This window comes from Dermacentor variabilis, chromosome 6 (genome assembly GCF_050947875.1).
Source record: "Dermacentor variabilis isolate Ectoservices chromosome 6, ASM5094787v1, whole genome shotgun sequence".
Classification (NCBI taxonomy): domain Eukaryota; kingdom Metazoa; phylum Arthropoda; class Arachnida; order Ixodida; family Ixodidae; genus Dermacentor; species Dermacentor variabilis.
Genome location: NC_134573.1, coordinates 13,477,215 through 13,504,622, shown reverse-complemented (window position 1 = coordinate 13,504,622; position 27,408 = coordinate 13,477,215). Strand labels below are relative to the sequence as shown.

Genomic DNA, 27,408 nt, shown 5'->3' with positions numbered 1-27,408 from the left:
GTCAGCGGGAAATGCCAGCGCTGCCACCTCCAAAGCTGAACTGTAGCTGCCGCTCACTTTCAGAACGCCTAGTTCGAAAGAATCTAGTGAAATTGAATATCTGTAGGATTTCTGATACTCTAAACTGAAAAAAAAAACTTGACCATTGGGAGACGCTGCCACGGCTCCACCTGAAAACCGTGGTCTTCGAAGCACTTTGTAACATGTTGCTTTTTCTACGCTATTTCTTTTTCGAGCCGTAGGCCTTGTCATGATGCGTTTTCTCTACTACTCACGCAAACTATACACAAAAGTTCGCTCACTAACCAATGCGGAACCTGCGGTCGATGCTAAAAGTGCCTTTCTTTTCAAACCTGCGTGCGCTTGCTGTAGAAAGATAGCAAAGTGGGCGAGTTCGTTACGATTCATCGTACTTTTAGCAACAGCGCAATAGCAACGCGGAAACAAGGAACAAGCACTCCGAAGAAGCAGCGCCGTGTTGCTGTGTTTCTTCCTTTTGTCCTTGCCGCTTTCGCGCTGACCACAAGTACGAGTCATTGCTTTGTTTTAATTAGCAGGGGTAGAAGTAGGGCAGCGCGGATCCCGTAAATGCTTGCTTGGGCGTACAACTGAATAACTTATAATTGTCACTTGGCTGAGTATGAAAGTAGTATGCGGAGTATGGCCGTATTTGTTTGATTACGCGAGCGTGCAAGAAGTACTCGACCGTCTTGAGGCGACCAGCAAGGTAACCAACGAACGCCTCACTACGCTCGCGCAAACAGTTCAGCAGATGACAACGAACATACAGAGCACGATCCAGAACATGATGGCGCAGATGCAAGCACAGCTGCAGGCGCAGATACAGGCACAAATACAAGGCATGGAAGCACAGATCATCGCCAAACTGCAGCAATCATGGACGGGACAGCACGTACAGCAGCATCCACAGCACCAGTGAGAGACCTCTTGGTCTGGCACTGGAACTGCAACGGCTTTACCGGCAAGAGAGCGGTGCTGCAGCAACACTTGCAGCAACTAACGAGGAAACCAGACGTCATAATGATTCAAGAAACACACAGCGAAAAGACGCCGAGATTACCTGGCTACCGGTCGCACGACAGCCCGCCGAGCAAAAGGGACACGTCCAAGGGCAAGGGCAGAGGGGTCTGCACCTTCGTTAGGAAAGGGATCACCTTCATGGAACACGAACTGATCGGCAAAAGCGCCATCGAACACTGCACGGTGGAATTAATCACGGGCAAGAGGAGGAAGGAGAGCACTTTCCTGGTGAACGTCTACAGCAATCCGTCCCACGGACAACAGAAATTCAGGGCACTCTTCCACAAAGCGAGTTCAGTCGCGGGGAGCAATACGCTCGTAGTGTGCGGAGACTTTAACGCTCCGAGCCAAGACTGGGGCTACCACAGAACGACGGTCAAGGGGAGAGAGCTCATGCAAGACGCCACTGACGTGGGACTGAACCTAATCACGGATCCGGCCTTTCCCACCAGGATCGGCACATCGGTTACGAGAGACACCACTCCGGACCTTACCTTCGTCAAAACCGACGGAGGATCGAGAGAAGCAAAATGGAGAAACACGGGCCAAGAGCTGGGCAGCGATCACTACATCGTGGAGGTCGTCGTACCGCTAGAACGCCAAGGCAACAGCGGCATAAGGAAGCATCGCATTACAAACTGGGACGCCTTTCGAAAGGCGCTACCCGCGGTGCAACTGGACATTACGGACATCGAGCAATGGGCGGCCAACGTCGTTGAGACGATGGAAGGAGCCACCAAAGAGCTGGAGACGGACGAACGGATAGACAAGATGGACAGTCGGCTGGCCCACCTGATAGAAGCCAAGCAGTCCATAAAGGCGAGGTGGCAGAAGCGACAAACCAACCGAAGTCTAAGGAAGAAGATCGCCGAGCTCAACAGGCAGATCGAGGTCCACTGCAGGGTGCTATGCACCCAACAGTGGAACGAGGCCTGCAACGAAGCCGACGGACAGATGCACAAGGGCAAGACGTGGAACATGCTGCGGCACCTCCTCGACGAAACCAACACCAAGGGCCACCAACACAACAACCTGGCCAGAATCCTACACAAGGCAATCTGTGAACACGGGGAGGACGAGGTCAAGGGGCGCTTGGACGCCAAGTACCTACCGACCACCCCCACGGAAAGACACCCGGATTACCAAGGCAACGAGAACGAGACGCTAGATCGAGACATCCAGACATGGGAAGTCAGAGTTGCCCTGCAGGATCTCAATGGCAGGTCCGCCGCGGGTCCCGATCGAGTGACCAACAGAGCGCTCAAGAACCTCAACGAAGCGGCCATCGAAACGCTCACGAACTTCTTCAACAAGTGCTGGCAAGAAGGAAGGCTGCCCAAGCAATGGAAAGCAGCCAAGACGATCCTCATCCCCAAGCCTGGCAAGCCGCCCAACATAGAGAACCTCAGGCCGATCTCGCTCACTTCGTGCGTGGGAAAGGTCCTCGAGCACGTTCTCATGAACAGGTGGCAGCGTTACCTGGAAGAATCGGAGCTTTACCCAAATTCCATCATCGGGTTTCGAAAGAAGCTCGGGACGCAAGACGCCATGATCTTACTGAAGAACGAGATCATTGACGATACGACGGGCACCAAGGACAACAGAGCCATACTCGGGCTGGACTTGCAGAGCGCCTTCGATAAAGTGAGGCACTCGGCTATCCTGGCCCAAGTATCCAGACTAAACATGGGCAGAAGGACATACCAGTACATCAAAGACTTCCTGACGGAACGGACCACCGAAATCTGCGCGGGAGACCTGCAGCTCGAAGAGAAGAAGTTGGGCAGCGTCGGAACTCCGCAGGGCTCGGTGATCTCCCCGCTTCTCTTCAACCTCGTGATGATCGGGGTGGCCAACCGGCTAGAAAGAGTAGCGGGAGTCCGGCACACCATCTACGCCGACGACGTTACGCTATGGGTACCGGGAGGAAGCGACGGACACATCGAGACAACGCTGCAAGAAGCGGTCAACGCCATCGAGGAGCAGCTGGGCGGGTCTGGACTCGTTTGCTCTCCGGCCAAGTCAGAACTGCTGGTGATTCCACCGACAGGAGCGGGCAGGAAAAGAAAGAACATGGAAGTCAAGTACGAGCGACCACAGATCACGGTCAAGACAGCGGGAGGACAAGTGATACCGGAGGTCGAGAAGATTAGAGTGCTCGGGCTGCTCATCCAGCGAAATCGAGTCAACGGTGAAACGGTCAACAAGCTCGCGGGCAAAGCGGCCGCGGCAATGAGACTCATCAAGAGGGTGTCCAACAGAAGAGCGGGGATGAAGGAGGAGAGCCTGACTAGGCTCGTTCAATCCTTCGCAGTTAGCCACATAACGTACGTGGCCGCCTTCCACAACTGGAGGCCGAGCGAACGTACCAAGATAGACGCCACCATACGCAAGGCGTATAAGGCGGCACTCGGCCTCCTCGGAAGCACGAGCACCGAAAAATTCATGGCGCTGGGAGTCCACAACACGCTGGACGAAATAGCCGAAGCACAGAGAACGGCGCAACTCGAGCGTCTCTCTGAAACAAGAACCGGAAGAAAGATACTGCGGGACCTTGGCCTCGAGCCGAGGGAAGGCGAGCAGCAGAAAGACGTGCTTATACCGGATAGCATCAACAGAAAGCTCAGGGTCTGCCCGATCCCGAGGAACGTGAACCCCGAGCACAACAAGGAGCGGAGGTTGGCGAGGGCCAGGGCTCTTGTGGACCTCCACGCCAGAGAAGAAGGCGCCATCTACGTGGACGCGGCGGAGTATCGAGGGAGCAGCGACGCATACGCGGTGGTGGCTGTCGGGGCATCGACGGGTGCAACGAAGACCGCGGCAAGCGTCCGGACTCGAGAGGCACACCGGGCGGAGGAGGTGGCCATCGCCTTGGCCGTCTCCGACCCCGGATGCACTACAGTGTTGTGTGACTCTAGAACGGCAGTGAAGAACTACGCCAAGGGTAGGGTATGTAGTGAGGCTGCGCGCATACTGCGCAAGGCCGAAGACATCGGACGCAAAAGCGCTGTGGTGATCAAGTGGTTTCCGGCCCACATGGGCAGTGACGTGTCGGAACGCGGGAACGTGAACCACAACGAGACGGCCAACTCGGCCGCGCGAGGACTAACCAACCGCGCGGCTGCAAGCACGGCCGACTCGGAGTGTTGGTCACGGTGCAGTGCCAAGGACAAGATGACCACCTTCAACGAAATAGTGAAGTGGTACAGACTTAACAGACAGACTATGCCGCCACCTCACCCGGGGCTTACCCGGGAGGAGGCAGTGTTATACAGGCAATTACAGACGGGGTCCCTGCTCACCCCGGTGCTAGCTAAGCACGTGTGTCCGAGCGTGTACGCGAGTGACGTGTGTAGACTGTGCGCTAAGGAGAGAGCCACCGCGGCTCACATCCTTTGGGACTGTAGCAGAAATCCACGAGAAGCCAGTGAGAAGACGACGATCCCGCCGCGGCTAGAGGCTGCAACGAGGACCTATGACCAAGATACACAACTAAAGGCCGTCCAGCAGGTCTCGGCAGCTCTAGAGAGGCAGCGACCTCGCGAAACCGAGGAGAAGGGGGGAGCACCCCCAGGAAGGGGATGGCGGCCCTCTCGGATCCGCGGAAGTAGCGAGGAACCAAGACCTCGAGGAGCACAATGCACGAGACTGACGTAGTGGCCGCGTCGCGGTAAAAGCTTGTCCTCCCTGCGTGGAGGGAGCCTAACCGACTCTGCAGGCATATTTACTAAAGTTGTTCTCTCTCTCTCTCTATTCCTTACGCTACGAGGAAATGTGGTTCCAACTATTCAAGATAAGGCCTCACATTCTCAAAAACACGCCACTGGGCGCCATAAGAAGCGTGTATATGTGTGGTGATTCGGAATTTCTGACCCGCCGTGGTTGCTCAGTGGCTATGGTGTTGGGCTGCTGAGCACGAGGTCGCGGGATCGAATCCCGGCCACGGCGGCCGCATTTCGATGGGGGCGAAATGCGTAAACACCCGTGTGCTTAGATTTAGGTGCACGTTAAAGAACCCCAGGTGGTCAAAATTTCCGGAGTCCTCCACTACGGCGTGCCTCATAATCAGAAAGTGGTTTTGGCACGTAAAACCCCAAATATTATTATCGGAATTTCTGATCGGTGGGTCTCGCAGCTATCGCGGCTTCCCGTACACCGTCCGCCATCACAAGCAGACGGAGCTGCACATGCTGCGCGCTGATTGTCTCGTGTTCGCCGGCAAAAGTTCCCACATAGTTGGTCTGATATTTCTTGTGCGCCCGCTCTCCGCGGGCGCACAAGAAAATGGCGGCCGCGCTAGCAGACAACGTGGTTGTCCTCACCCTAAACGGAGAGCGGGTGCGCGCGCATCTAGGCACCCTAGTGACGGTTATGCCCGGTAAAATTACTGGATGTTATATTGAGCTGGGCCACGTTGCGTTTGTGTGAGCGGTGAGAGTGCTCGTTGCAGTTACACGGTAATTGAATCATATTTTGGAAGTGCCTAAACAAACTGTGATCCGTATCGTGTCCATTAACCATCAGGAAACCTCTGGACTCGTGTAACGCCATTAGTTCGCCTTAAGTTTCCTGTGATACGCCGGTGTCTTACGTGTACTACAGCGCCCGTCCGAGCTGCCTTTGTTCTCGCCCGTCCGCGTTCGCTCGTGAAATACCTGGTACTGTGGCTTCGAATTATGGTGCGTGGAAGAGTTTGTTGAAAGTTGGGCTTTTGTGCGGTGGTGTTCATCGGCAATTCGACAGTGTTCGCGCTGGAAAGACGCGCTGGTGTTCGCGCTGGTGCCTGCGAGACGAAGGAGCGCTTGCTGTTCACATGTCGAAGGTAAGCAGGTCTGACGCTTGCGCGCATTCTCGCAGCTTATGGTTCATGTAGTAAACTTTGTGCAACGACAACAGAGCACTTTCGGAGCGTATGTTGCCCATGTTGTTCTGCCTATTTAGCAAACCGTTTCACGATGGGAGTTTCCGTGAAAATTATTATTTCTTACCGCTTGCTTTCTGCAGTGATGTGCTACCACCGCTGATTGTTGAAACTTAATAGGCAAACATTTACGTAAACGCTGAAAGTTCCTGTTTCCTGGGTAGTTTTCCGGCAAGAAATTCTTCTGTGGATATTATTTCTGCAAATTACGTGTGTATTGCATGTAGGTGTGTCGTGGGCATCGCGAGTTCGAACGCGACTGCGGTGTTTTGACAGTGGAGCACATATTTGCATGTGTGAAGATTATTTTATTGATACAGTTCAGTTTGAAGCCCAGCTTCGCGAAAATCTGTCTGCATTGTTTCTGTTCTTCGTCGTGCTCGCGTATTTCTCTTCTACATTGCACGGCAAATATAGACCGATATTACAACAGCGAAATTTATTTTTAATTGATGCATGTCAATAAGGCACTCCTTTTCATTAATATTTTCATCTGAAGAACAGGATGTCAGCTCCTGCGATTGTTGTCATAATATGTGGGTTGTAGAACTGCGTAATTAAGGGCTGCAATGTTGTTGCGATGCTTTCCGCTCGATGTTTGCCTGTATTGTAACCCACCGTCCACGGCCGGCTGTACTAGTCAATAACGATGGCGGAATGTCAGTCCGCGACCACTGAGGAAAAGGAGTAGCATCGGAAAAGGCATCTCTACAAAATCGCGGGCTAGGTTTTAGACCGTTCATAATCGATTCTTTTGATTCACTACATATTTAGGTTTTGGTGATAATTTCCCAGGTAGTCTGGTGTTAGCTGCTGGTTTTATTCCCGCCTGAATTTTACAATATAACAATGTAAGCACATGAGATATAACTACGAGGCATCTGTAAAACAAGCACAGATTTATGTGTGAGTCTCTTTCTTTCAATTCCACATGACACTGTAAATCACATGTTTGAAGCTTCACATCACAATAAATTAAACCTTTCTTACTGTTGAAGGTTATGCGGATTCTGGAGTCAAGCCTGCGACCTGTAGGAACCTGCTGCACTGCTACATATTGGATCGCACAACGATGCACTTGACCTGCATGCTTTTACAAGGTGCGTAAAAACTGTCGCTGCACTTAGTTGTAGGATATGCTTGTGCAATATGCAATCATTTTTTGTGTGTGCCATTTCCAGGATTTCTAGTAGCAGATCACTTGCACAATATCTTTTATTTATCCGGGGAGCCCTCAGTTGAAGCACTGTAACTAAATTTGGTTCTTCTGATACAAATATAAACAAAGCTGGAGTGACTATGCAGTATATTCTTTATACAGACTATATTATTCGAGCCAGGTTGCTTTTTTAGAAACATCATTGAGGAGCATGAGGGTGTCTATGAGCCACCCGAGAGAAACAGAAGGCTGTGGTTACCTGAATTATTATGTAGTCACTTCTCGCACTAGTACCCGCACACCTAAATTCTTCCCTTTTCTCGGTCACAATTATGTATTGCATACCATAATTCATCTCCTAAAAATACCCCCGTCATGACAATAAAGTATGCTGCTCATTAGGTAGCTGCCAAATTCCTAGTCACAGTATGAGTGCTCAATTTTTCAAGCAAACAAGCCATTAACCTTTAATGTGGCAAGTTCAATGTGTGTCCCAAGAGCTTGTCGGCTTCAGGGTGGAAGCCGGTCTCTTTTATATGTAACAGAAATTTCACTTGTTGATAATGTGGTATAGAATGCCGCTGAATCATAAAAGTCAGCGCAGTAAAGTAGTTGCAAGCCCACCATGGTAGCACAGCTGAAAGCGGAGCATTCTCTGTTGCATTGCATTTTTTTCTCCATTTCGCTGCACTTGTTCATTTGATAAGACAAAGCTGGTCCTATGCCGTCATCTATCTCAAATGTGGAGAACCTTTTTTACCTTCTCTTCTTTATTGCTTATCTGCCTAATACACAAGCTTCCACGGACATGCAAACAATGCGGAGTACTACCTAGAACTGTGGTTCTAGTTCTGTGGTTCTGATGTTTCTGATGCTTCTGAGTTCTGATGTTTCTGTGGTTCTAACCACAGAAACATCTGTGGTTTGTGGTACCATACGCTCACCACCTTAGATTTTCATTATGTTACATGGAGGCTTGCTTCACGCTCGAGCCACACTGCACTTGGTGCAATTTTGAAACAGCCACTTTTTGACATAGTGTAATTATTTGTTGCACTCTCACTGAATTGATATTTTCTACTGTGAATAATGCGCTCGCGGTGATTGTACGAAAAGGTTTTAACCACCTAAAGACACCGTTTAGGCAGAAAGTCTCCTAAGTGATAATGTCACACAAAAGTTGTATAACAATGCGCTATGTCGCAAGATCCATACATAACTAAATTTCTGGCTTTCAAGCCCTAGCTTTTCAACATAATTGTGTGTGCAGCAAACATCTTGCTTTTTAACCGCTATTATTGTAGTGACAGACTTTTGTCTGTTTAAAATAAGTGCTCCAATCAGTCTTACTATGTCTGGTTAATTCTAATGGATTCTTGACTGTTGCTGTAATGGTGGCGGCTTCAAGGCCAACTAGATCTCCCAGCCTCAGCTGAAAGCATGGACACAGTGGTTGTTTCTTTTGATGATTGTTGTACGTGTGACTTGGCAGTTTGGGTTTCAACTTGTACTGGTTTTGATTGTGTGTGGGTTAGAGATGAAATGAGAGCTCCTGGCATGTTCTGCATTGCACAATGCGATCCTTTGGCTGGCATCCTGTATCTTAGTTTGTCTTGGACTGCTGTCTGATTTGTTGAGCTGTTGGCCGGATTCTTATGGATACAAAGCTGTATACTGGGCTAGGCAATCATGCCATTGTGCTTATTAGCACCACAAGATATACACAATAATATTGTCAGGCATGCTGAGGCATGTGGGCTGGCGGTATGTAGCACACTAGGGAAAGCACACCAATGATGGCATGGCATGGTAACTCTTTTCGCTTGCACCACTGTGGTGTTATCAGGTTAAGGTAGCAACAATGACATCTAGGCTTCCAGTTCCTGCACTTGCAATGCAGATACTAGAGTATGCTATTCGCTGGTAGTGGAAATTTGCAAAGCATTGATTACATACTAAGCTAGCCCGCCTCCCTTGCGTGCCAGCATCTCGCCCGCCTGTTAAACACCACCGCTGAATCTAATAGCAGCATGCAGTTGCAGGATATCAACGCAACTGAAAACTCTTAAAGGATACAGCATTGATGGAAGGTATTGCTTAATACAAATGTCGATTGCCTCCCACATTTTGCTCTACGACGAGCACGTGATGAAGTATAATGCAGTTCGTCTTAGATTAAACAGCATGCAGTTGCAGGATATCAACGCAACTGAAAACTCTTAAAGGATACAGCATTGATGGAAGGTATTGCTTAATGCAAATGTCGATCGCCTCCCACATTTTGCTCTATGACGAGCACGTGATGAAGTATAATGCAGTTCGTCTTAAACACCAGTTAACTCATCATTTTTCTGTTTAGAAAGCATAAGATTGCAATAATGTATTCACATGAAGTTTATTGATAGTGTGTCCAATTTTGATAAAGCCTAAACAACTCGCCACGCGAATAACACCTTTTCATGCTTGTGAAGCAGATGCTGCTACCATTCAGTTTGCTGTAGGTACACATACACAGCATGTTTGCCCGCCACCTTCTGTGGCACGCTGAAGTCAGTAAAGTGTTGTGCTAAACGTTCAGTAGAATGCACACCTGCAGCCTGTAACTGACAATAAAAATGGGTAAGAACTACAATAACTGAAAATGTGAAAAATGCACACGATATTGTAATGCCTTTCAATTTGGCATTAGAATGTGTGCGCAACTAACGCTTAACCACAGCACCTTATGGCATAGACAGTAGTGTTGCTCAATGGGACGCCTGTGATATTAGCAAGCTTTCCTGGTAAATATTAGCAAGTTATTGCTCACGGCATAGGGAGGGCCTCAACTTTGGGAACCTCGATGCTTGAGGTAGCACACAAAGGTTTATTGGCCAGTTGCCCACTCCTAAAGTTCATGTAATACTTAGCAGCTGCTGCAATAATGTTTAAAATAATTTGTGAGCAGTTTTATACCTGAATGGAATGGCAGATAACAGCGCTCAAACAACAATTAGTTAAAAGCTTGTTCGTTGCCCTGATCTTTATATGTGCTATTTCTGACTGCTGCAAGTTTCTTAGCTGTGTGCATACAGGCCAAGCTGTTCTTGCTTATATGAATATTTTTGAATAAGTGAAAAATATTTCCTTTTGTTTTGTTTTTCAGGTGCCCTGTGAGCTCTCATCCAAGCACCGCATTGCAGAGGTCTGCTGTGAGCAGACGTGGCAAATTGAAGTAACATACAGATAGTCCAATAAACTGCTCGTAATTTCAGACAAACCTTTACAAAGTACAGTGAAAACTTTCTTTTAAAAGTACAAACACCAATACAGCCTGATCTTTCCATCCAAACATTACAGTATATATTAGTAAGCAAGACATAACTAGAACAGCAGCAGCACTGCAGTGAGGAACGTACAATGGTATTCCAAGTGTTACACTGAAATATTCTATGAAGTCTAATTAGTTTGTAATTTTAGAACAAGTTAGCATAAATTTCTGTGCCATAGCAGTGTTCTAATCTGTATGCTGCATCTTGTAGGGAACAGTAACCTTGCAATCTTCATCTATGCATGTCTACATAAAATACAGGATTTAACCACTGGGGCCACATAAAGGATGAATAAAGGTGGAACACACGAAGGAAACATAAAAGCAGTGGCCAAATTTCAACATGGAGGAAACATAAAGGACGGTAACATAAAGGATACACAAAGGAAAGACACATAAAGGAAACATAAAAGCAGTGGCCAAATTTCAACATGGAGGAAACATAAAGTACGGTAACATAACGGATACATAAAGGGAGGACACATGAAGGAAACATAAAAGCAGTGGCCAAATTTCAACATGGAGGAAACATAAAGGACGTTTCCTCATGTGACCTCAAGGAAACATACAGTAAACATAAAGGACATAACCATTTTCATAAGGGGCCGCCGGCCACTTTTGTAGCAAATAACGAAATCGTATTCCTGCAGAGGGAGGGCCCATGCGCTAGTCGTCCTGAGGGATCCCGCAGATTCACAAGCCAGCATAGCGAATGATGATCTGTTATCACAGTGAAGGGGTGCCCATAGAGATACGAACGAAACCGTTGCACGGCGAAGATGACCGCCAGACACTCTTGTTCGGTGACTGTGTAGTTGCGCTCGGAGCGGCTCAAGGACCGGCTAGCGTAAGAGATCACGTGCTCACTGTCGCCAACACGCTGAACTAGCACAGCACCGATGCCTACGCCGCTGGCATCGGTGTGAATCTCAGTTGGTGATGAAGGATCAAAGTGGCGAAGAATTGGTTGGGATGTCAACAGGAACTTGAGCTGGCGAAACGATGAGTCGCAATCTGCAGTCCACTCAAAGCGAACGCCTTTTTGGAGAAGGTGTGTAAGGGGATGAGCCATGTCAGCCAATTGGGGAATGAATCGGCGAAAATAGGAGCACAAGCCCAAGAAACTTCTTAACTGCTTGACAGAGTTGGGTACTCTAAATACTTCTACGGCCGCAGTCTTTTGTGTATGTGGTCGGATGCCTTCTTTAGCGACCAGATGGCCTAGTACAAGAGTTTGTCGTTCCCCAAAACGGCATTTTCTTTAATTGAGCACAAGACCCGCTTTCACCAAGCAGTTCAAGACCAAATTCAAACGTTTGTTGTGCTCACTAAACGTTCGCCCGAAGATCACAAGATCGTCTAAGTAGAACATGCAAACTTCCCATTTTAAGCCGAGTAATATCGTGTCCATGAACCATTCGAACGTTGCGGGCGCGTTACACAAACCGAAAGGCATCACGTTAAACTCGAATAGTCCGTCGGGTGTTACAAATGCTGTCTTTTCTCTGTCGTCCTTGTGTATAGGAATTTGCAAGTAACCTGACCGTAAATCGATTGAGGAAAAGTAAGATGCCGCAAAGAGACAGTCGATGGCGTCGTCAATTCGTGGGAGCGGATATACATCTTTCTTAGTAACGGCGTTTAGGCGACGGTAATCAACACAGAACCGCCACGTACCGTCTTTCTTCTTCACCAATATCACGGGGGCTGCCCAAGGACTAGATGATTCTCGAATGACGCCTTTGCATAGCATTTCTTGGACCTGATCGCTGATGATCTTGCGTTCTGACGGGGATACACGATAAGGTTTTTGTCGAATTGGCTGGGCGGCTCCTGTGTTGATGCGGCGACGAGTTCTGGACGCAGGAATTGATGGCGGCCCATCGTGCTGCGCAAAGTCGAATACCGAGGTATGTTTCGTAAGCAGGGCCATCAAAACTTGACGCTTGTTATCGCTGAGTGACTTATCAATCATGGAAAGTATCTTCGAGCTCCCGGGGCTCGAGACACTGGTTGCTCCTCCATCGGGGAGCTCTGCAAGTACTGCCACCGGTACGGGCGAGTCTTCCTGAAACGTAGCAATCTTTAGGCCTTGAGGTAGCACTGCCGCTTCAGTGGAACAGTTTAGCGCCCACAGCCCCGCGCATCCATTGGTCACTGAGACCACGCAGTGCGGAACTAACACGTTTTTCTTGAGGCACTTCCGATGTACAGGTTCCACTGCAGCATCGAACGAGATAGGAGTCGGAGATGAACAGGCGACGGCAACACGCATCGAGGATAAGGCGGGCACAACTGTATCCTCAGACACGCACAACACACTCTCCGGGCAAGCTTCACCTTCAAAGAGCACAGGTGAAACACTGGTGTCGACACTGAGTTCTCCCGTCCGGCAGTCAACATTCGCACCACACGATTGCAAAAAGTCAATCCCCAGAATCACGTCATGCGAGGAGCGAGGAAGAACAGTAAACTCTGCATTAAAAACTTTCCCACGTAAAGACACATCCACGTTACACATACCAACCAGGTATAATGCTTCACCACTGACTCCACGGAAACTTGTGCACTGGTCCCAACGAAACATAACCTTGCGTTCCAGAAGGCCTTTAAACCCCACACTCATGACCGAGACAGTTGCTCCCGTGTCGACTAAAGCCATTGTAGAGACCCCATCAATCAGTACATGAACCTTATTCTTTAGCATGAAAATAGTTGGAGGCAGTTGCGTCGGCAGCACACATTTTCCAGCGACCTCACCTCCATCGGCCGCGCTGGCTAGTTTCCCGGCGGGGGCGACACGAAACGGCGCCGAGGCGATGGTGACGTGAATCGCGGCCGAGGGGATGGTGATCGGGAGGCTCGGAAGGCTGGTGGTGGCGTCAGAGTACGGTCGGAGGCAGGGGAGCGGTAGCAGTTCCGGGTTCTTTCTTCTCCAACGTAGGTCTCCTGGGTGGTGCCTCGGTCCTCTCGAAAGCGGCTTCCTGAAGTGGAGTCCCCTGGCCACTGAGTGCGCAGTGTACGACCGCTAGACCGCATAGTCGGCGCTGACGATCCGTAGTTTGATGCTCGGCGTCGGCTACAGTACCTAGCTATATGGCCAGGCATGCCGCAGCAGTAACACACTGGCGAAGGGCGAACTTCAGAATGCGGATTGAAGTATTCTGCCGAAGACATCGGTTGAGGGTAACGAGGCTCTTCCTCTTGAAAGTCGTAGGTAGCGGCGAGTCTTCGTGGACGACAGTTGCGTGGGCGTGGATCAAAACGTTGAGGGGGCGAATCATTGCGTGGTGGTTCGGTCGTAATGTAATGCGGTTCGTCTCTGGAGCCGTTAAGATCCGCGACGTTCAACGGGTGGTCCCAAGCAGCCGGAGGGGGTTCCCAGAGAGTGTCTCGGAAAACGGAGGAGCTGCAACGTGGCGCCGCATAACGTGCCCGTTCGTCATGTCGCTGGAGCTCCTCGCGGACTATCTGGCGGATGGCGGACGAAAGGTCTGGGAGTGGAGGACTCGTGTCAACACTTGCTACAATCGTTACATTGGCCAGCCGTCCAAACATTGGTGTAATTCGGCGAGTCTTCAGCGCCTCGAACGTACGGCTTCCGCTATTCCTTTTACCACGTGCCCCACTTTATCTTCCCCTGTCATTTGAGGGTTGACGGTGCGTCACAGCTTCAAAATTTCATCGATGTAGGTAGTGCAAGTCTCGCCGGGTACTTGAGCTCTCTGGGCTAATGTGAGTTCCGCACGTTTCCTCTTTGCGTCCGAGTCACCGAAACACTTTTTGATGTCCTCAACGAAGCGTGTCCAAGTAGTTAGCATGTCTGCGTGGTTGTCATACCATACCAACGCCGTGCCGGCCAAGAAGAAAACAACGTTCCTAAGCTGACTGGCAGCGTTCCAGTTATTGTATTGGCTTACCCTTTCGTAATGGGTTAGCCACTCATCCACATCTCCTTCTGCCTTGGCCGAGAACGTGCGTGGCTCTCGGTAGTGCTGGATAGGGACTGGGCTCGCCGAGGCACTGCTGGTGAGGGTATTTTGCTCTGTGGCCATGACTGAGCGCGACGGTGAAAGTCCGACGAGGCGACGGCTTCGGCGTAGCTCTCGTGCTGGTGGCTCCGTTGTAGGTCGTGGGAGTTACCCCGCACAGCTCCACCAAATGTTACACACGAGGTGTTTTAATGCAGAACCAGATGAATCTGGTTGATAGGCGCGGTTGTTGAAGAGCGGTCTCGCGGCAGCTTGGCTAACGTCGTTCTCTTCCTTCTTTCATCTGGTTGCTTGCGCGGCAGGCGTGGTTCATGACAGCTTGTGAAAATATGATTGTCTTCTCAACCTCAGAGTAGCTTTTGCGCGATGGTCTCCAAACTGAATAGGAGGGTTGCGCAATTTCAGTGCGAACAAGCCTGAGCGATCGTGTAACACCCCCTGCTCATTGCTTATATCTGTGAGAAAATGAAATAACAATCGTGACCTACTCATGCGTGCGTGGCAGCCCAATTCAAAGCAAATCCAAGAACTGAAAAATAATGCGTAACCTCTACTAGAGCTCTCTAAGTATACGTAAACACACTATCGAAGTTCAGTTAGCCCACCTCCAAATTTCAACTTCGCTTATCCATAAATTTGGGATAACCAAAGCCAAATTTCAAGTTGGCCAACCACCAAATTTAAGTTGATCCACCCCCAGATTTCAAGTTGGCTTATCCCGTAATTTAATTTGGTCAACCACAACTTTAAGCTGGCCCACCCCATATTTTAAGTTTTCTCACGCCCAAATTTAGGTTGGACCACGTCCAAATCTCAAGTTGGCTCACCCACAAATTTCAGTGGGCCCACTCCCCAATTTCAAGTTGGCGCAGCCCCAAATTTCATTTGGCCCACCAACAAATTTCAGTTGCCTCCCCCCCCCCAACTCTAAGCATTCCCATGCCTTTCTAAGGAGCCCTATGTATCTCTATGGGTATCTCTTTTTATTTATTTTGGGGGTCTAAATTGTTTCTTATCGCTTATGAAGCTACAAATCATCCATATTGCCACTACCATAACTTTAAGTGTCTTAACTGTGCAAATTATGTATTTTTTGTGCAGATACAAAGCATTATAGTTTTCGCGTGACGTCGCCGGGGTACTCATCAAAGAATGCTTACGCGTTAAAGGTGAAATGTATACAAGCTAACGCTCATCACACGCAATGCCAAGGATATACTTGTCACTAATTTGTCCAGGGCCTGTATTCATTGTATCTAAGTGACTGACGCACATCGACGTAAGCTAATATAACAGCTCCTCTACAAGCCGCTATTTCGATTTTAGGCAAAACAGGGAACGGAACTTAACAATCGCGAAAACTGCGAACGAGAGGCTGTATCTTCGCACATAATTATTCACAGCTCAAAGCAGAACCTATAGGGCTGCATTTTCGACTGAATAACAGTTGACGATGTGCGAGATGCTGAGTCCCAGCAGAATATTCAGCCTACTGAGGGTACGCCGATTGCTATTCAACGTACAAATTTGCGCAGTAAAACATGTATGACCAGGCGAGAAGAACTAAAAAAATGCAAAATTAGGGGATGATTTGATACGAGCAATAAGAAAGGCGCCTTACCTCGCAAACAAGACTGTTCTTTGTCGTAACAAAGTTCTTTCGACCAATGTTACGCAGCCACTGCTTCTTGTGTAAGCCGTCACGCTTTCCTTGTGGAGTCATAAAAGCTGCATAACTATCTTCAAGCTTCTTGCTGCATTTATAGACCTTTTCATCGGGCGAGGAGGATAGGGCGCGAGGAGAGCCTCTGGCTTGGGCGATCCGGCGCGGCGCTGCTTGAAAGTAATGCTGTCGCGTGCTGCGGAACGATTTCGATATGTTTTAGATCTTACTTTGTGAAATTTACGCCATGTTCGTTCATATAAGGTCGTCAGGGAAGTTTTTCGGTGCATCGGTAACTACAGTATGCGGAAATATGTCTTGGAGGCGCAAAAATGTGACGCGCTTTGTCAGGCGCGGTGTACGCACATCGCGGTGTGTGTATGTGTTGTCAACTATTTTGCTTACATCGGTTTTAATTCGACAAAGAAACTCGGTGTCTCTGTATTACCAGCATTAAATGATAAATCAGCTCACAGTCTGATCGTTTGGCGTAGGGAGTAAAACATAAGAGCTTGTGTACGGCCTACCTAAGGCAACCACGAAATATCTAAGTGGCAGCCGCTATCAAATATTTGTGACACACGGCATCGTTCTCACGCATTTCAAATCTAGCAAGCCTGAAATTACTATACGTCTAGGCTAGCCTTCCTGCATGAGGCCGATGGCGCTGCTCAACACAGCGATCATTGCGGTTGGTGAACCAGCACGATACATATGTAAGCTGTGCGCTTAGACATTGCCTTTTTGGCTTGTGTACAGCAATAATATATGAGAGGGATGGCATAAAAACGATGCGATGGCTATTTTTGAGGACAAAATTTCCGTGTGAGTGCGTCGTAGAGAATGGAACGAACACAACAAAAAAAATCTATTATCATCCTCTTTCTCGAAAAACCAAGAGAAAACGGGTTAACGCCGCAATACGACTTCGTATAGACACGCCGCACGTTTATAGATACATAACCGCTGATGCCGTATGCTTGGACCATGCGGTATATAGAACAAATATATCTGTAGTGCAGCACCTACTACTACTTAGGACGTTCGCGCAGTTCGTAAACGGTCGCTTTGCTGGACAAGCTTAATTCAGAGTGTAAGGTATGCCGCTATTACTGCCAAATCTATTTTATTCATGGGTGGAAACCTCATCCATCCAACCAAGTAGCCACACAATGTAACCTGCAGCGAACAGTTTGAACGCTTGTCAAAGTATAACAGTACAGCTCCTATCGTAGCAGAACGGCACCCACGCTGTTACGATCGTCGCGTATGTTTCATGGCTCCAAAACCGCAGCTTAGAAATAGAGGATAATACTGCAATAAGGCCACATTAGTGAGTTGAACATTCAGAAATACACAACTGATCTCCGATGCTGATTCTAGGCTCAAATATGCGCGCGCACATCGCGCTGCGTGTTCGTCCACCTTAACGCCAGCAGAAACTCCGGCCATGACGCCTTAAACCACTCCAGCACGTCTCACAGACCCGTTTACCACGTAGAAGACGCACGTCACACTAAACAGACTGCGCGACCGCGAAAACAAACGCCAGAACCTACCGCCGAGCGTATACCTGCCATGCAAAACACCTCTTTCACCCAAGCCAGTATGGCGCTGCTCATAGGCGGCGCCACTGCGTTCACAATATGGCGGCGCCTACGAAAAAACGGTGTATATGGTCTACAGCATGGCGTACCGCTAGGAAAAAGAGCGTGCGACGCTCGATACGCCGACTAAGCGGAGCTAAGTAGAAAAATGGCGCCAACGAAAAAGTAAAGCACAAGCAAAACGCAAGATCCGCGCGTTTCCAGGGCCAACGGCAAGGAAACCAATCGTGCAGAAAAACGGGCGCAAAACTGGCTCCCACGTGAGGGACGAGGAGGAGGCGAGAAGGTCGCGCGGCAGCGGCAGAGTTCCGAGAGTAGCGGTATTTTCGCATTATCAAGGGACTGTACCGGACGGATGGATGTTATTGAGAGTCCCCTTTGGAACGGGGCGGTGGTTTCTGCCACTGAGCTCTTGTTCCTAATGTCCTACCTATGTTAAAACAGAAAAGAGACCCAAAACAGAAACCCACGATGAATTCTCATAACCAAAGTTCCTGAACCCCTAGCGGAAACTTTGTTGTTTGCCGCTTCCCTACTTTTCTTCCACCAATCTTCCAATCGCCCCTTACTAATCTCTATTGTGGACATGTTTTTTTATTTTTTATTTAGCTTTTGCCATAGCTTATTAGAGGGATCTTGTTGATTATGCCATCCAAACTCCTATAAAGGTTTGTGTTTGGTATACCAGCAGTGAAATACTGAATGCAGCTGCAATTCTTTGTATACTAGTGAGATTAATTCCACTGCTCATTGTTCTGTCACGTGTTGTTCTTCAGTCACACACGGTGACAGTATTTGGCGTCATGACTTCTAGGCTAATTTTCACATGGGCCTTTCGATGAAGTGAAATCTGCGTCTTCAACAGCCAGTTTAGTGGAAAGCCACCACTGAACCAATAGCTCAAAGACCAATTCCTGCATGCTTTTCGCCAATGGGTAGTGTGCTGAAGCTATGTGTGATACATCACTTCAGCTACACCAATAATGACACAGCTAAACCTGCCACATATAGTTAAGTCATTGATATAGGCAGAGGAAGATGTAGGCAGTTACTCATCCCTTGAAATGTGAATGACCCAAACCTTCGCAAGCATATCGGTCACAATCATCCAGCAGCACAAGTGGGAACACTTGTGCTATCACAAGCGAAAACAAGTAGATTAGTACCACCACCTCAGCTGGTTCGTTGTGATTACCGTGCCTGCAAGTTTTTTGTTTATATAGGATAGGCTTCCTACTTTATGAATTAACAGCTTTCACAACATTTACTGCGCTAGTGAAGGCACATCACAGATACCAGTACTGAAGGAGGTATATACAAGTAGGGCAGAGAACTTATGGGTAAGTTAAGAAATAAACAGGTAAAACTATGTCGAACAAACAACTTTCAAGTTAGAAGATATACCATCGGCAATTAATGCACATTCAGAACATGCAATAAGTGCCCTGTGTGGAAGAATGAGAGCTGTGATGCCAAAAACCTGTTAGCCTTTTAAATATTGACTTAAAGAAAAATTTCAGTCTGTACTTCTGTGTCGGAGGGTAGAATATCAAAGGAGAGGTGCAAAAAACGGTGTTTGCATGTAGTAGTCCCTTATGAATGTGATATTCAAGTTGTGCCAAGCATAGCTATCTGTGTGCAAACATTGGACAAGGTACCGTATGTATGTCTGATACATAAAAGATCTTTTCCATTGAACATTCTGAGCTCTAAATGTGAAATGCATGCTGTTTTCAGCTACAAATAGCGTGTATACATATTTGACTTGCACCACAAAGATCTGATGTTACAAAAGAATGTGTACACCTTAGTGTTATGTTGCTTTTCAATGCGTCTCAGTTTACTTATTACAGTTCTGAATTTACAGATTGCTTCACATATTTATTGCTACAAACCACAGAAAACTACTTGCATTGTGGCTGCGAGGTCACAACACGAAGATTTGTGTGGTATCCTTCCTGTCCATCGACGTGTCCTTGCACTATATATGTAAGATGTCACATCTACAAAGCTGGGTATCCACCCTTACATTTCAAACGCTTTTTTGAATGCTAAGCAGTTATGCTTATAAGCACATTCTGAGAGCAAATCTAAACCGCCATAATTCAAGCGCAATGTAGAGGGATGTTTGTGCATATCCAAGCTGTTCTAGCGTGCTTGCAGGAATACAGCATTGTCCTGTGGCACTGTATAGCCCATGCAGGCATAACAGCGAACGACTAGTAAACAAAGCGGCTGATAATACCAAGCTGACCCATATGTAGGAGCATTATATTATCTAACCCACATGAAAAGCTGCTTCCAGTGTACTGAATAACCACAGCTTTGATTTGCCAAGTTATATTACTGCACACACACAATGCTGAGACAAGGTCTGTACAATGGTGAGCAATGCATCGATGAATGAAAGATTACTTGCGTGCATTTGAATAGTATATGCGAATACATACTCAATTCACCAGTATCCATGCTTTCTTCTGGAACAATCTTACATTTGGCACAGAGGCTGAGCCACTGCGGCCTCTTGACTGCCAATTTCTGTGCTCTCACACTGCTCAAGGGGGTATCATTCATTTGGCTACCCGAATAGTGTATAGGTAATGGAGCACAACAATCTTTCAGTCTTACGCAGAACACCTTGTACATTATTCACAAAACTGAACCTAAGGAACTATTCGCTGGTTTGTTATGTAAATTGTGGGGCTTCGGGCTAACGTGCCCGGACCCGGCTAGCTAAGGTCTAAGGAGACACGTAGCTCGTCCCCACTCCGCAGCGCACGCAAAGGGGCGCCGCGGCGGGTTCGCTGACTCACTGGCAAGGCGTAGAGACGACTCCAGCCGTGGCACCAACGAATGGGGGTTTATTCCCTGCTATGTACAAAATGCGAGTACAGTACAGGAATACGGCACTGGGGTGGCAGTCGCAGACTACGGGTTAAAGCTCCCGGGAAGTCTGCTCCGCCACGCTGGCTCTTCCGAGCAGGTTCGCCACACAAAAGGGGGCCGCCTTGCTCAGAGGGGCGCGGGACCAAGAGCGTCCGCACGTCCGACAGCCAAGAGCACCGAAAGTCAATCTGTTCGGGCGAAAACGCCCGCGCACCTCGATTCTGAAGGAGAGAGAAGCCGAAGAGAGTGCGAGAGGGGCCCGCTCCTCAGGCACTGTTCTTACGCGCGGTGTGGCGTAACGTGAGCCGTGCGCGCAAGCAGCAGGCTCCGCGTCGCGCCGGCACCAGCGACCACGGGGAATGTACGCTATCCAAAATAAGGTTTGGAACTGCGTGTCCCCAGCGATCGCGCGGGCGAATGGGCCAAGTCGCGCGTGAACAGGAGACAGGGGTCTGAAAGGGGTCCCCACATCCCCCCTCCCCCCTGAAGACTGGGGCCGGCCCATGAGGAAGCCGACCGGAATCAATGGCGAAGCTGACGTCTGAACTGTTTTTATTTTCTCACGCGAAAATATCGAAGTCGAGACTCTCTCTCGCAGGGTCGATGTCTCCGGCTTCCGGCGAAAGGACGGAGTTGTGGAGGGGCGCCGGCGCCGTCGCCTGCTGCACAGCTGCCGCGATGGTCGCCGCGAACCCAGGGTCCCAGGCGAGAGCGCCGACAACGGAACGCAGCAGGGCAGGATTGACGTCCGGGTCCGTGTTCTGTAGCACCTGTGGGGCTGGATCCGTCCCGGGCTCCTCGGCAGCTGGCTCTGTCCCCCTCACGTGAAGCTTGTGCACCCCGCTGGAGTCATGGGCAGCACACAGCCGCAGCACACCGCACACGCCGCGGTACACTGCCGAAGGGTCCTGGGCCATGACGGCTCCGCCCGAGGCCTCGACCATGGCTGATACCGTGCGGCCACGAAAAATGCGTGGGATCTCTCGCCGGCTCATGCGGTTCTCCACCTTTCTTTGTTCCTTCCACCGTTTCGTCGACACGAAGCAAAGTGGTGCTTCGGAACCGGATTGGAAGGCCCAGGTAGCGACATGGCGGCGTGAAGGCAAACGGGCAGCTGGCTGTGGAGACACAGGCAACGACCGCACCTGGAAGGATGCGGAGGTGGTAACAGCGCCACCTTGGACCACGGGTCGTGCTGTGGTCTCAGGAGCGAGTGCGACCACAGTGGCTTCTCGAACGGCTTGCGACTGGAGGCGCCCGCGGCGGCGGCGACGGCTCCCGTGAGACCTGGGCGAGTCGGTCGTCGTCCTCGAGGCGTGTTGGGACGGGTTCATTGTTGGCGTCCGTGTAGCACCAGCCTGACAACCAACACTTCACACAACTAATCCGCCCTCCGATTATAATAACAACACTACAAACAAATATCACAGTCCTATGACAATGTTCACACACAGAACACGAAGCTCACACTGCATCCGTCAGCTTGCCAATCACGCATCGTTCTGGCGCATTCACCTTTGCAGGCGGCTGCCAGAGGGAAGGAGGAGGCTCACGGAAAGGGGCATATTGGGCTTATGGTAGCCTCGTGCGTCCCTCCGGCCAGCGCTGAAACGCTAACCGTGCCTTTCATGGCACTCGAGCGCCACAGGAGGATAAAGTTCCCCGGGCGCGAGCAGTAAGGCAACGGCTAGGTCCGCTTTCACAGCTCACGCCGGCGGGCTCGCGGATCACTTTGGTTTACACGGTCCTCAGCAGAAGCTGCGCACTACGAAAAAGCGTCTTATTCGGCCAATGAGTGCCTTTTTTTCGCTTTAACGCGTGCGTTCACGCTATAGTCACACCTCTCCGCTTGACAGCTCGGCGGGGAATAAGGTCCCGCTGCCTACCAGCGAGAAGCGGCGACTAATGCCCCAACCACTGGCACGCGCCGAACGCTTCGGCGCGCGCTGGCAAGCGAACGCGTCGCTTCGCTTCGGCTGGAGGGAAAGGGCGCGCAACCACTGGAGACAAGCTCCGACGCGCGCCGAAGCTCGCTCCTCGGCAGCGGCGCACTGTTGCTGGACTATTCCGTCTTCATGCGTCAAAGTCCGGCCTAAAACAGCCTGCTGTAAACTAAGCTTGAAACAATAAGTTAGTGATCTGTATGGGCTTTTAGATATAAAAAACACGTTTGAATAATGAATATACACCTGCCACAACAGTTTGTTTTTATTTTTGAAGTAACAATAGTGTACAAAATGTCGACATCAGCGCTCGCGCGTCGTCTGTCTGCAAGATCGCTTTGCAAACACCTGCACAACGATGCCATGTATCAAAAACTGTTGTACCATTTCATTTTTTTGGTAGCTTATTGCACAGCCAACTATGTAAGAATTAGGCGTGCAATGTATAACTGAAAAAATCTGTGTTGGAAATATTGCCACGTAGTAGTGACGGTAAATAATTAGTGCCGGCTCAATCGCAACGATAGCGGCGAGCAATGTCGGCAATCGTAGAAAATCTCATCTGGGGGTCAAGCGCGTCGGTTTGCATATGTCAGTCGTCGAAAGTTACAGCCTATTCGCTGGTGCCCTCGCGCCTTCCAGAAACTACAACACAATTCGTGTCGCGTATGCAATCAGATTAGCAAGATTTGTCGACAACAGACAGAACCATCGATAACATTCGCGAAACTTCCGATACGTTCAGGCGCATCCTGCACCGAGCGATAACGTTTAACATTTTTTAGCCGGTGAAATACAGTAACCGGATACAGATAAAGCATCCGTGTCAATATAATTATGCTTGTTGGTGCATGAGAGAAACGTGAAAAAGTGGGTTCTGAGAAAATCAGCACAACAGAATTGAAACACCTGCAGCACTCACAAAAAAAAACTAGAACAGCTAAAATGTATGTAATTCGTATCTTGTCTCCCCCCAATTCTTGATTCTGTCAAATCAAGCCGATGGAGCACCTCTATTATTCTAGGTTGTTTTGATGCATCAACACCGCATCCGGAGGCCTTCACATTAAGTGTATTGCTGCAAAACATTTTCACAGTGTAAGGGCCATGTTCTATTGTAACTGGTTTCCACATATCAAGTTTGCCTTTCTTTACATTAATAAAATGACATACCGTCAAGCTTGAGAATTAGAGGGTTTTAATAGGAGTCTTTCGTTGCCCTTTGCCAAGGCGTACTATTGAAGCACTTATTCGAATGTATGGGAGCAGCTCATTTGCATAGTATAAGAAATATATAAACAGGTTATTTTCACAATTTACACACTTCGTCACCACAAAAAGAAAAATTGCAGTTTATTGTTTTCAACCTGCTATGATGTTTTGACTGAGAAAGATATATTCAATTTGTTCTGCAAGGCACGCAATAATTGCTGAGGCATATTATTTTATTGCACAGCACTGCATACAGTAGCCAGCCATTATTAAAACTCAGAAGAAATTAATAGCACAATGCATATGATCAGGCACATAGCATATTATTGCACTTTCTTAATTCATGCCAGAACGATGACCACAGGCGTCCTTCTCCAACAAGGTCAGCATCCATCGTGCCTCCTTACCATCAGGCTTGACACCCTCAGCATCTTCAACCTCAGCTTTGTGGTGTTTGAAACAACCTCAAGTGCGTCTTACGGTTCCAGGGATAAGAAAGAAGACCAACCTGCCTACCTTGGCCTTGAAGCAAGCAGCTCTGGATTGTTTGCACACTTTCTACTTTGATCGAGTCCACATATATACGAATGGTTCTTCTACTCAGACCAGCTCCACCAGCGCAGTGGTTATACCATCACGATCACTAAGCATCCAATACAAGATTTCTCACTTGACAACATCGACCCGTTCGGAGCTTGTTGCCCTCCGAGGTGCCGTTGATTATATTAATAACCAACCGGCTAATCGGTGGGCAATATTCTGCGATTCAAAGGCGGCCTTACAATGTCTTCTGTCATCTCTTCGTCGCGGGGCATGTGAACAACTCCTGTCGAATATACGAGAAATGCATCATCACATGATCATGAAAGGACACAACGTCGTGCTTCAGTGGCTGCCTGGTCATTGCGGTATCTCCAGCAACGACCCCGCTGACGAAGCTGCTAGGAAAACCCACGAAGGAGCAACCCTTGTTTCTATACATTTATCGCGGACCGACGCAGCCCAACACTTAGGCAAGCTAGCGCACTCTTTTGACATTGGAAAAGTGGCACACACCTGAATTCACTCAACATTGATTGCATTACTTCGATCCCTTTATGCAACTGCGGCTGTTACCAGGTCTTCCGCGAAATGAGGAAACAGTGCTGTGCCGCTTACGTTTGGGCGTCGCATTCACCAATGCATATGCATTTTTGATTGGAATGGCTGATAGCGCCGAGTGCAATGTCTGCGGTGTCGAGGAAACCATAGAACACCTACTGTGCTACTGCCCATCTTTTGAAGATGAAAGGCAAGACCTCTGCACAGCTCTCAATCAGCTAGATGGAAAGCCGTTCACCTTGAACAAGATCTTGGGACTATGGCCTCGCATATCGCAGCTACAAAAGGCCACAAAAGCGCTGCTGCGATGTTTGAAAGATATCGGATTGAGTCAGCGTCTGTGATCCAAACTGAGTGACCGACTGATATCCCCAGTGGACTTTCTGTTCTTTTAATCTTTCCGTCCCCCTTTCCCTTTCCCCAGTGTAGGGTAGCCAACCGGGCTCAGTCCTGGTTAACCTCCCTACCTTTCATTTATCATTTTCTCTCTCTCTTCTTAATTCATGCCCTTTTTTTAATTGCACAAAAGCTACTGCACTGATATAGTATACTAGTACATACTTAAAAAGCACAATTTTATACTAGGATAATAATCAATCATTCAAATTTTTATTGTATTGCCCAGGAACAGCTAGAGAGCCTTTGTACAGGTGCACTTAACGAGCACTATGTGAGACAAAATGTACAGAAAACATGAATGTAGTAGACAAAAAAATGTAAGATAGAGAAACAAATAGGAAAGAAAGGAAACGCGGAAAAGTTAAAGGGAGTTAATCCTACATGATTATCTACAGATACACGAAACACAGGAAATGAACTCTGAAGTATGTTTTGGAGTCGAGTCTTATTAGCACAATCTTGTAACAAGCCCAGGCAACGAATGTGGAATGCTACCTGGTATACTATTGCGGCACAAACAAATGCATATGATCAAGAAGCTTTAAGGAATGTATAATGTCATGGACCACCTTATACAGGAACAAAAGGTGTGATTAATTAAGACTTGAATCTAGAGGTGCGAGTTGAAGTATATTTGAGAAGGCTCAACTGTGGTCGCCAGAATGGCAAAAGTGGTGCTTTAAGGTAGATGTCAATTTATTCTGGATGCGTTCAATGAGGTCAGAATTAGATTTGCTCATTGCACCCCCCTCCTACAGAGGCGTACTCTAGTAGTTGGAGGCACACAGCAGAATTTCAGAAACACAACAGGTGAGTGGAAATCATGCAATTCCAAGAGCGTGAAGGGCACCTTGTGTAATTATCTATATGTGAAGAAAAGCTTAGCATTTTGCCGAAGTACACACCAAGATCTTTCATTTCATCGACCCTAAGGAGTGGAGCATCACGTAGGGTGTATCAAAATTTCACATGGTGCGTTTTGTGCATATAACTTAATGCCATAGTGTTGGAAGCATTTAAGAGTACTTATTGTTTCTGCACCAGTTTGAGAGTGAAAAATGTCTTTTTGGAAGTCAATGCAGTGGTGAACACTGCTGACAGTCTGAAATAGTATTAAGTTTTTGGCACACAAAGTCATGCTGTTCATTTATTAAAATGCTCTTAGCACTAACAGAAAGCGAGGAATCAAATATCGATTCAAACACCTGACGCACTGAAGAGGATAGATATAGGTCGGCAGTTAGTAACTGCACATCTAGCACCTGATTTGTGCATGGGCAATGTTCATGCTACCTTCCGAGTGCTAGAAAAGGTACTAGACTTTAGGGAACTATTGAAGATGCTTGTGAGAACGAGGAACAAGTATGCTTCCATACGTCTTAACCCTTTCAGACACCACTTTATCCCGTTGATTGAAAGTTGCTTTCACCACATCTCTTGCATCCTCAGAATCGTAGAAAGTGTACAGCTGCAGCAAATATTAAGAATTTTCAATTGTTTAGCGAGTTTTGTCAAGGTTACAAAATTTCGACTCCATGCGAAAACTCACTACAGGAACACAAAATATGAGAACATGTACTATTTCGTGTTTTGAAAAGCTTGAAAAACACTTATCCAGCCAATTGAATATTATGCCTGGTGCACGACATTGTAAAAAACAATGAAAGAAGTGAACCCGCTACGTACAACATACTTGTGGTATCCTGTGTTAGCTTCTGGTTTTGGTTTTGGGTCGTTTACGTCAGGGCGCCACTCAGCGCCAAACGCTGCATGTTGTCTCCTGCTTCCCTTCGGAGAAATAAAACAGATTCTTTGTCTGGTCCCCTACTGAAGCAGTCCGGCTCTTTCTTGCGGCGCTGCGCGCCCCGGCCGTTTAGGCCTCATGGCGTAAACCTTCCGTCCGGCCGCCCCGTCGAAGCTACAACAATAATGACAGACTAACAACACCCAGACGTCTACCTTCCACTCATTTTGTTAAAACATTCTGCACGTTATTCAAGATTGCAGCACAGTTCCAATAATAAGTGTTTCAACATGTATGAAACACATTTTAAATACCATTACTTTCATCAGTGCTTTTGCTATTGATGCACGCTCCTGCTGTGCCCAATTGTGTAGACAGCGCCTCAAAGGGTTAAGCTCTGTGGAGGAAATACCATCAACACCACAAGAAA

The 27,408-nt window shown here is 48.3% G+C and overlaps 2 protein-coding genes and 1 long non-coding RNA gene across 3 annotated transcripts in view; 2 read left to right on the top strand and 1 right to left on the bottom strand.

Annotated features, from left to right (window-relative positions):
• Positions 1-27,408, bottom strand: part of LOC142584089 (uncharacterized) — a 445,388-nt gene that overhangs the window by 204,074 nt on the left and 213,906 nt on the right. The gene's annotated exons all lie outside the window — the stretch shown is intronic.
• LOC142584638 (uncharacterized) lies at positions 1,686-4,778 on the top strand. The gene has a single exon (XM_075694786.1). It carries the CDS (start codon positions 1,765-1,767, stop codon positions 4,696-4,698), a length of 2,934 nt encoding a protein of 977 aa, XP_075550901.1. The 5' UTR covers positions 1,686-1,764; the 3' UTR covers positions 4,699-4,778.
• On the top strand, positions 5,391-11,023 carry LOC142584637 (uncharacterized). Its single transcript, XR_012828847.1, has 3 exons — positions 5,391-5,863; positions 6,961-7,062; positions 10,267-11,023. It is a non-coding gene; the product is annotated as an uncharacterized LOC142584637 (long non-coding RNA).

What these genes read in the sequence shown, in the direction of transcription:
- LOC142584638 (XM_075694786.1), top strand. Translation starts at nt 1,765, where the DNA reads ATGGAAGGAGCCACCAAAGAGCTGGAGACGGACGAACGGATAGACAAG.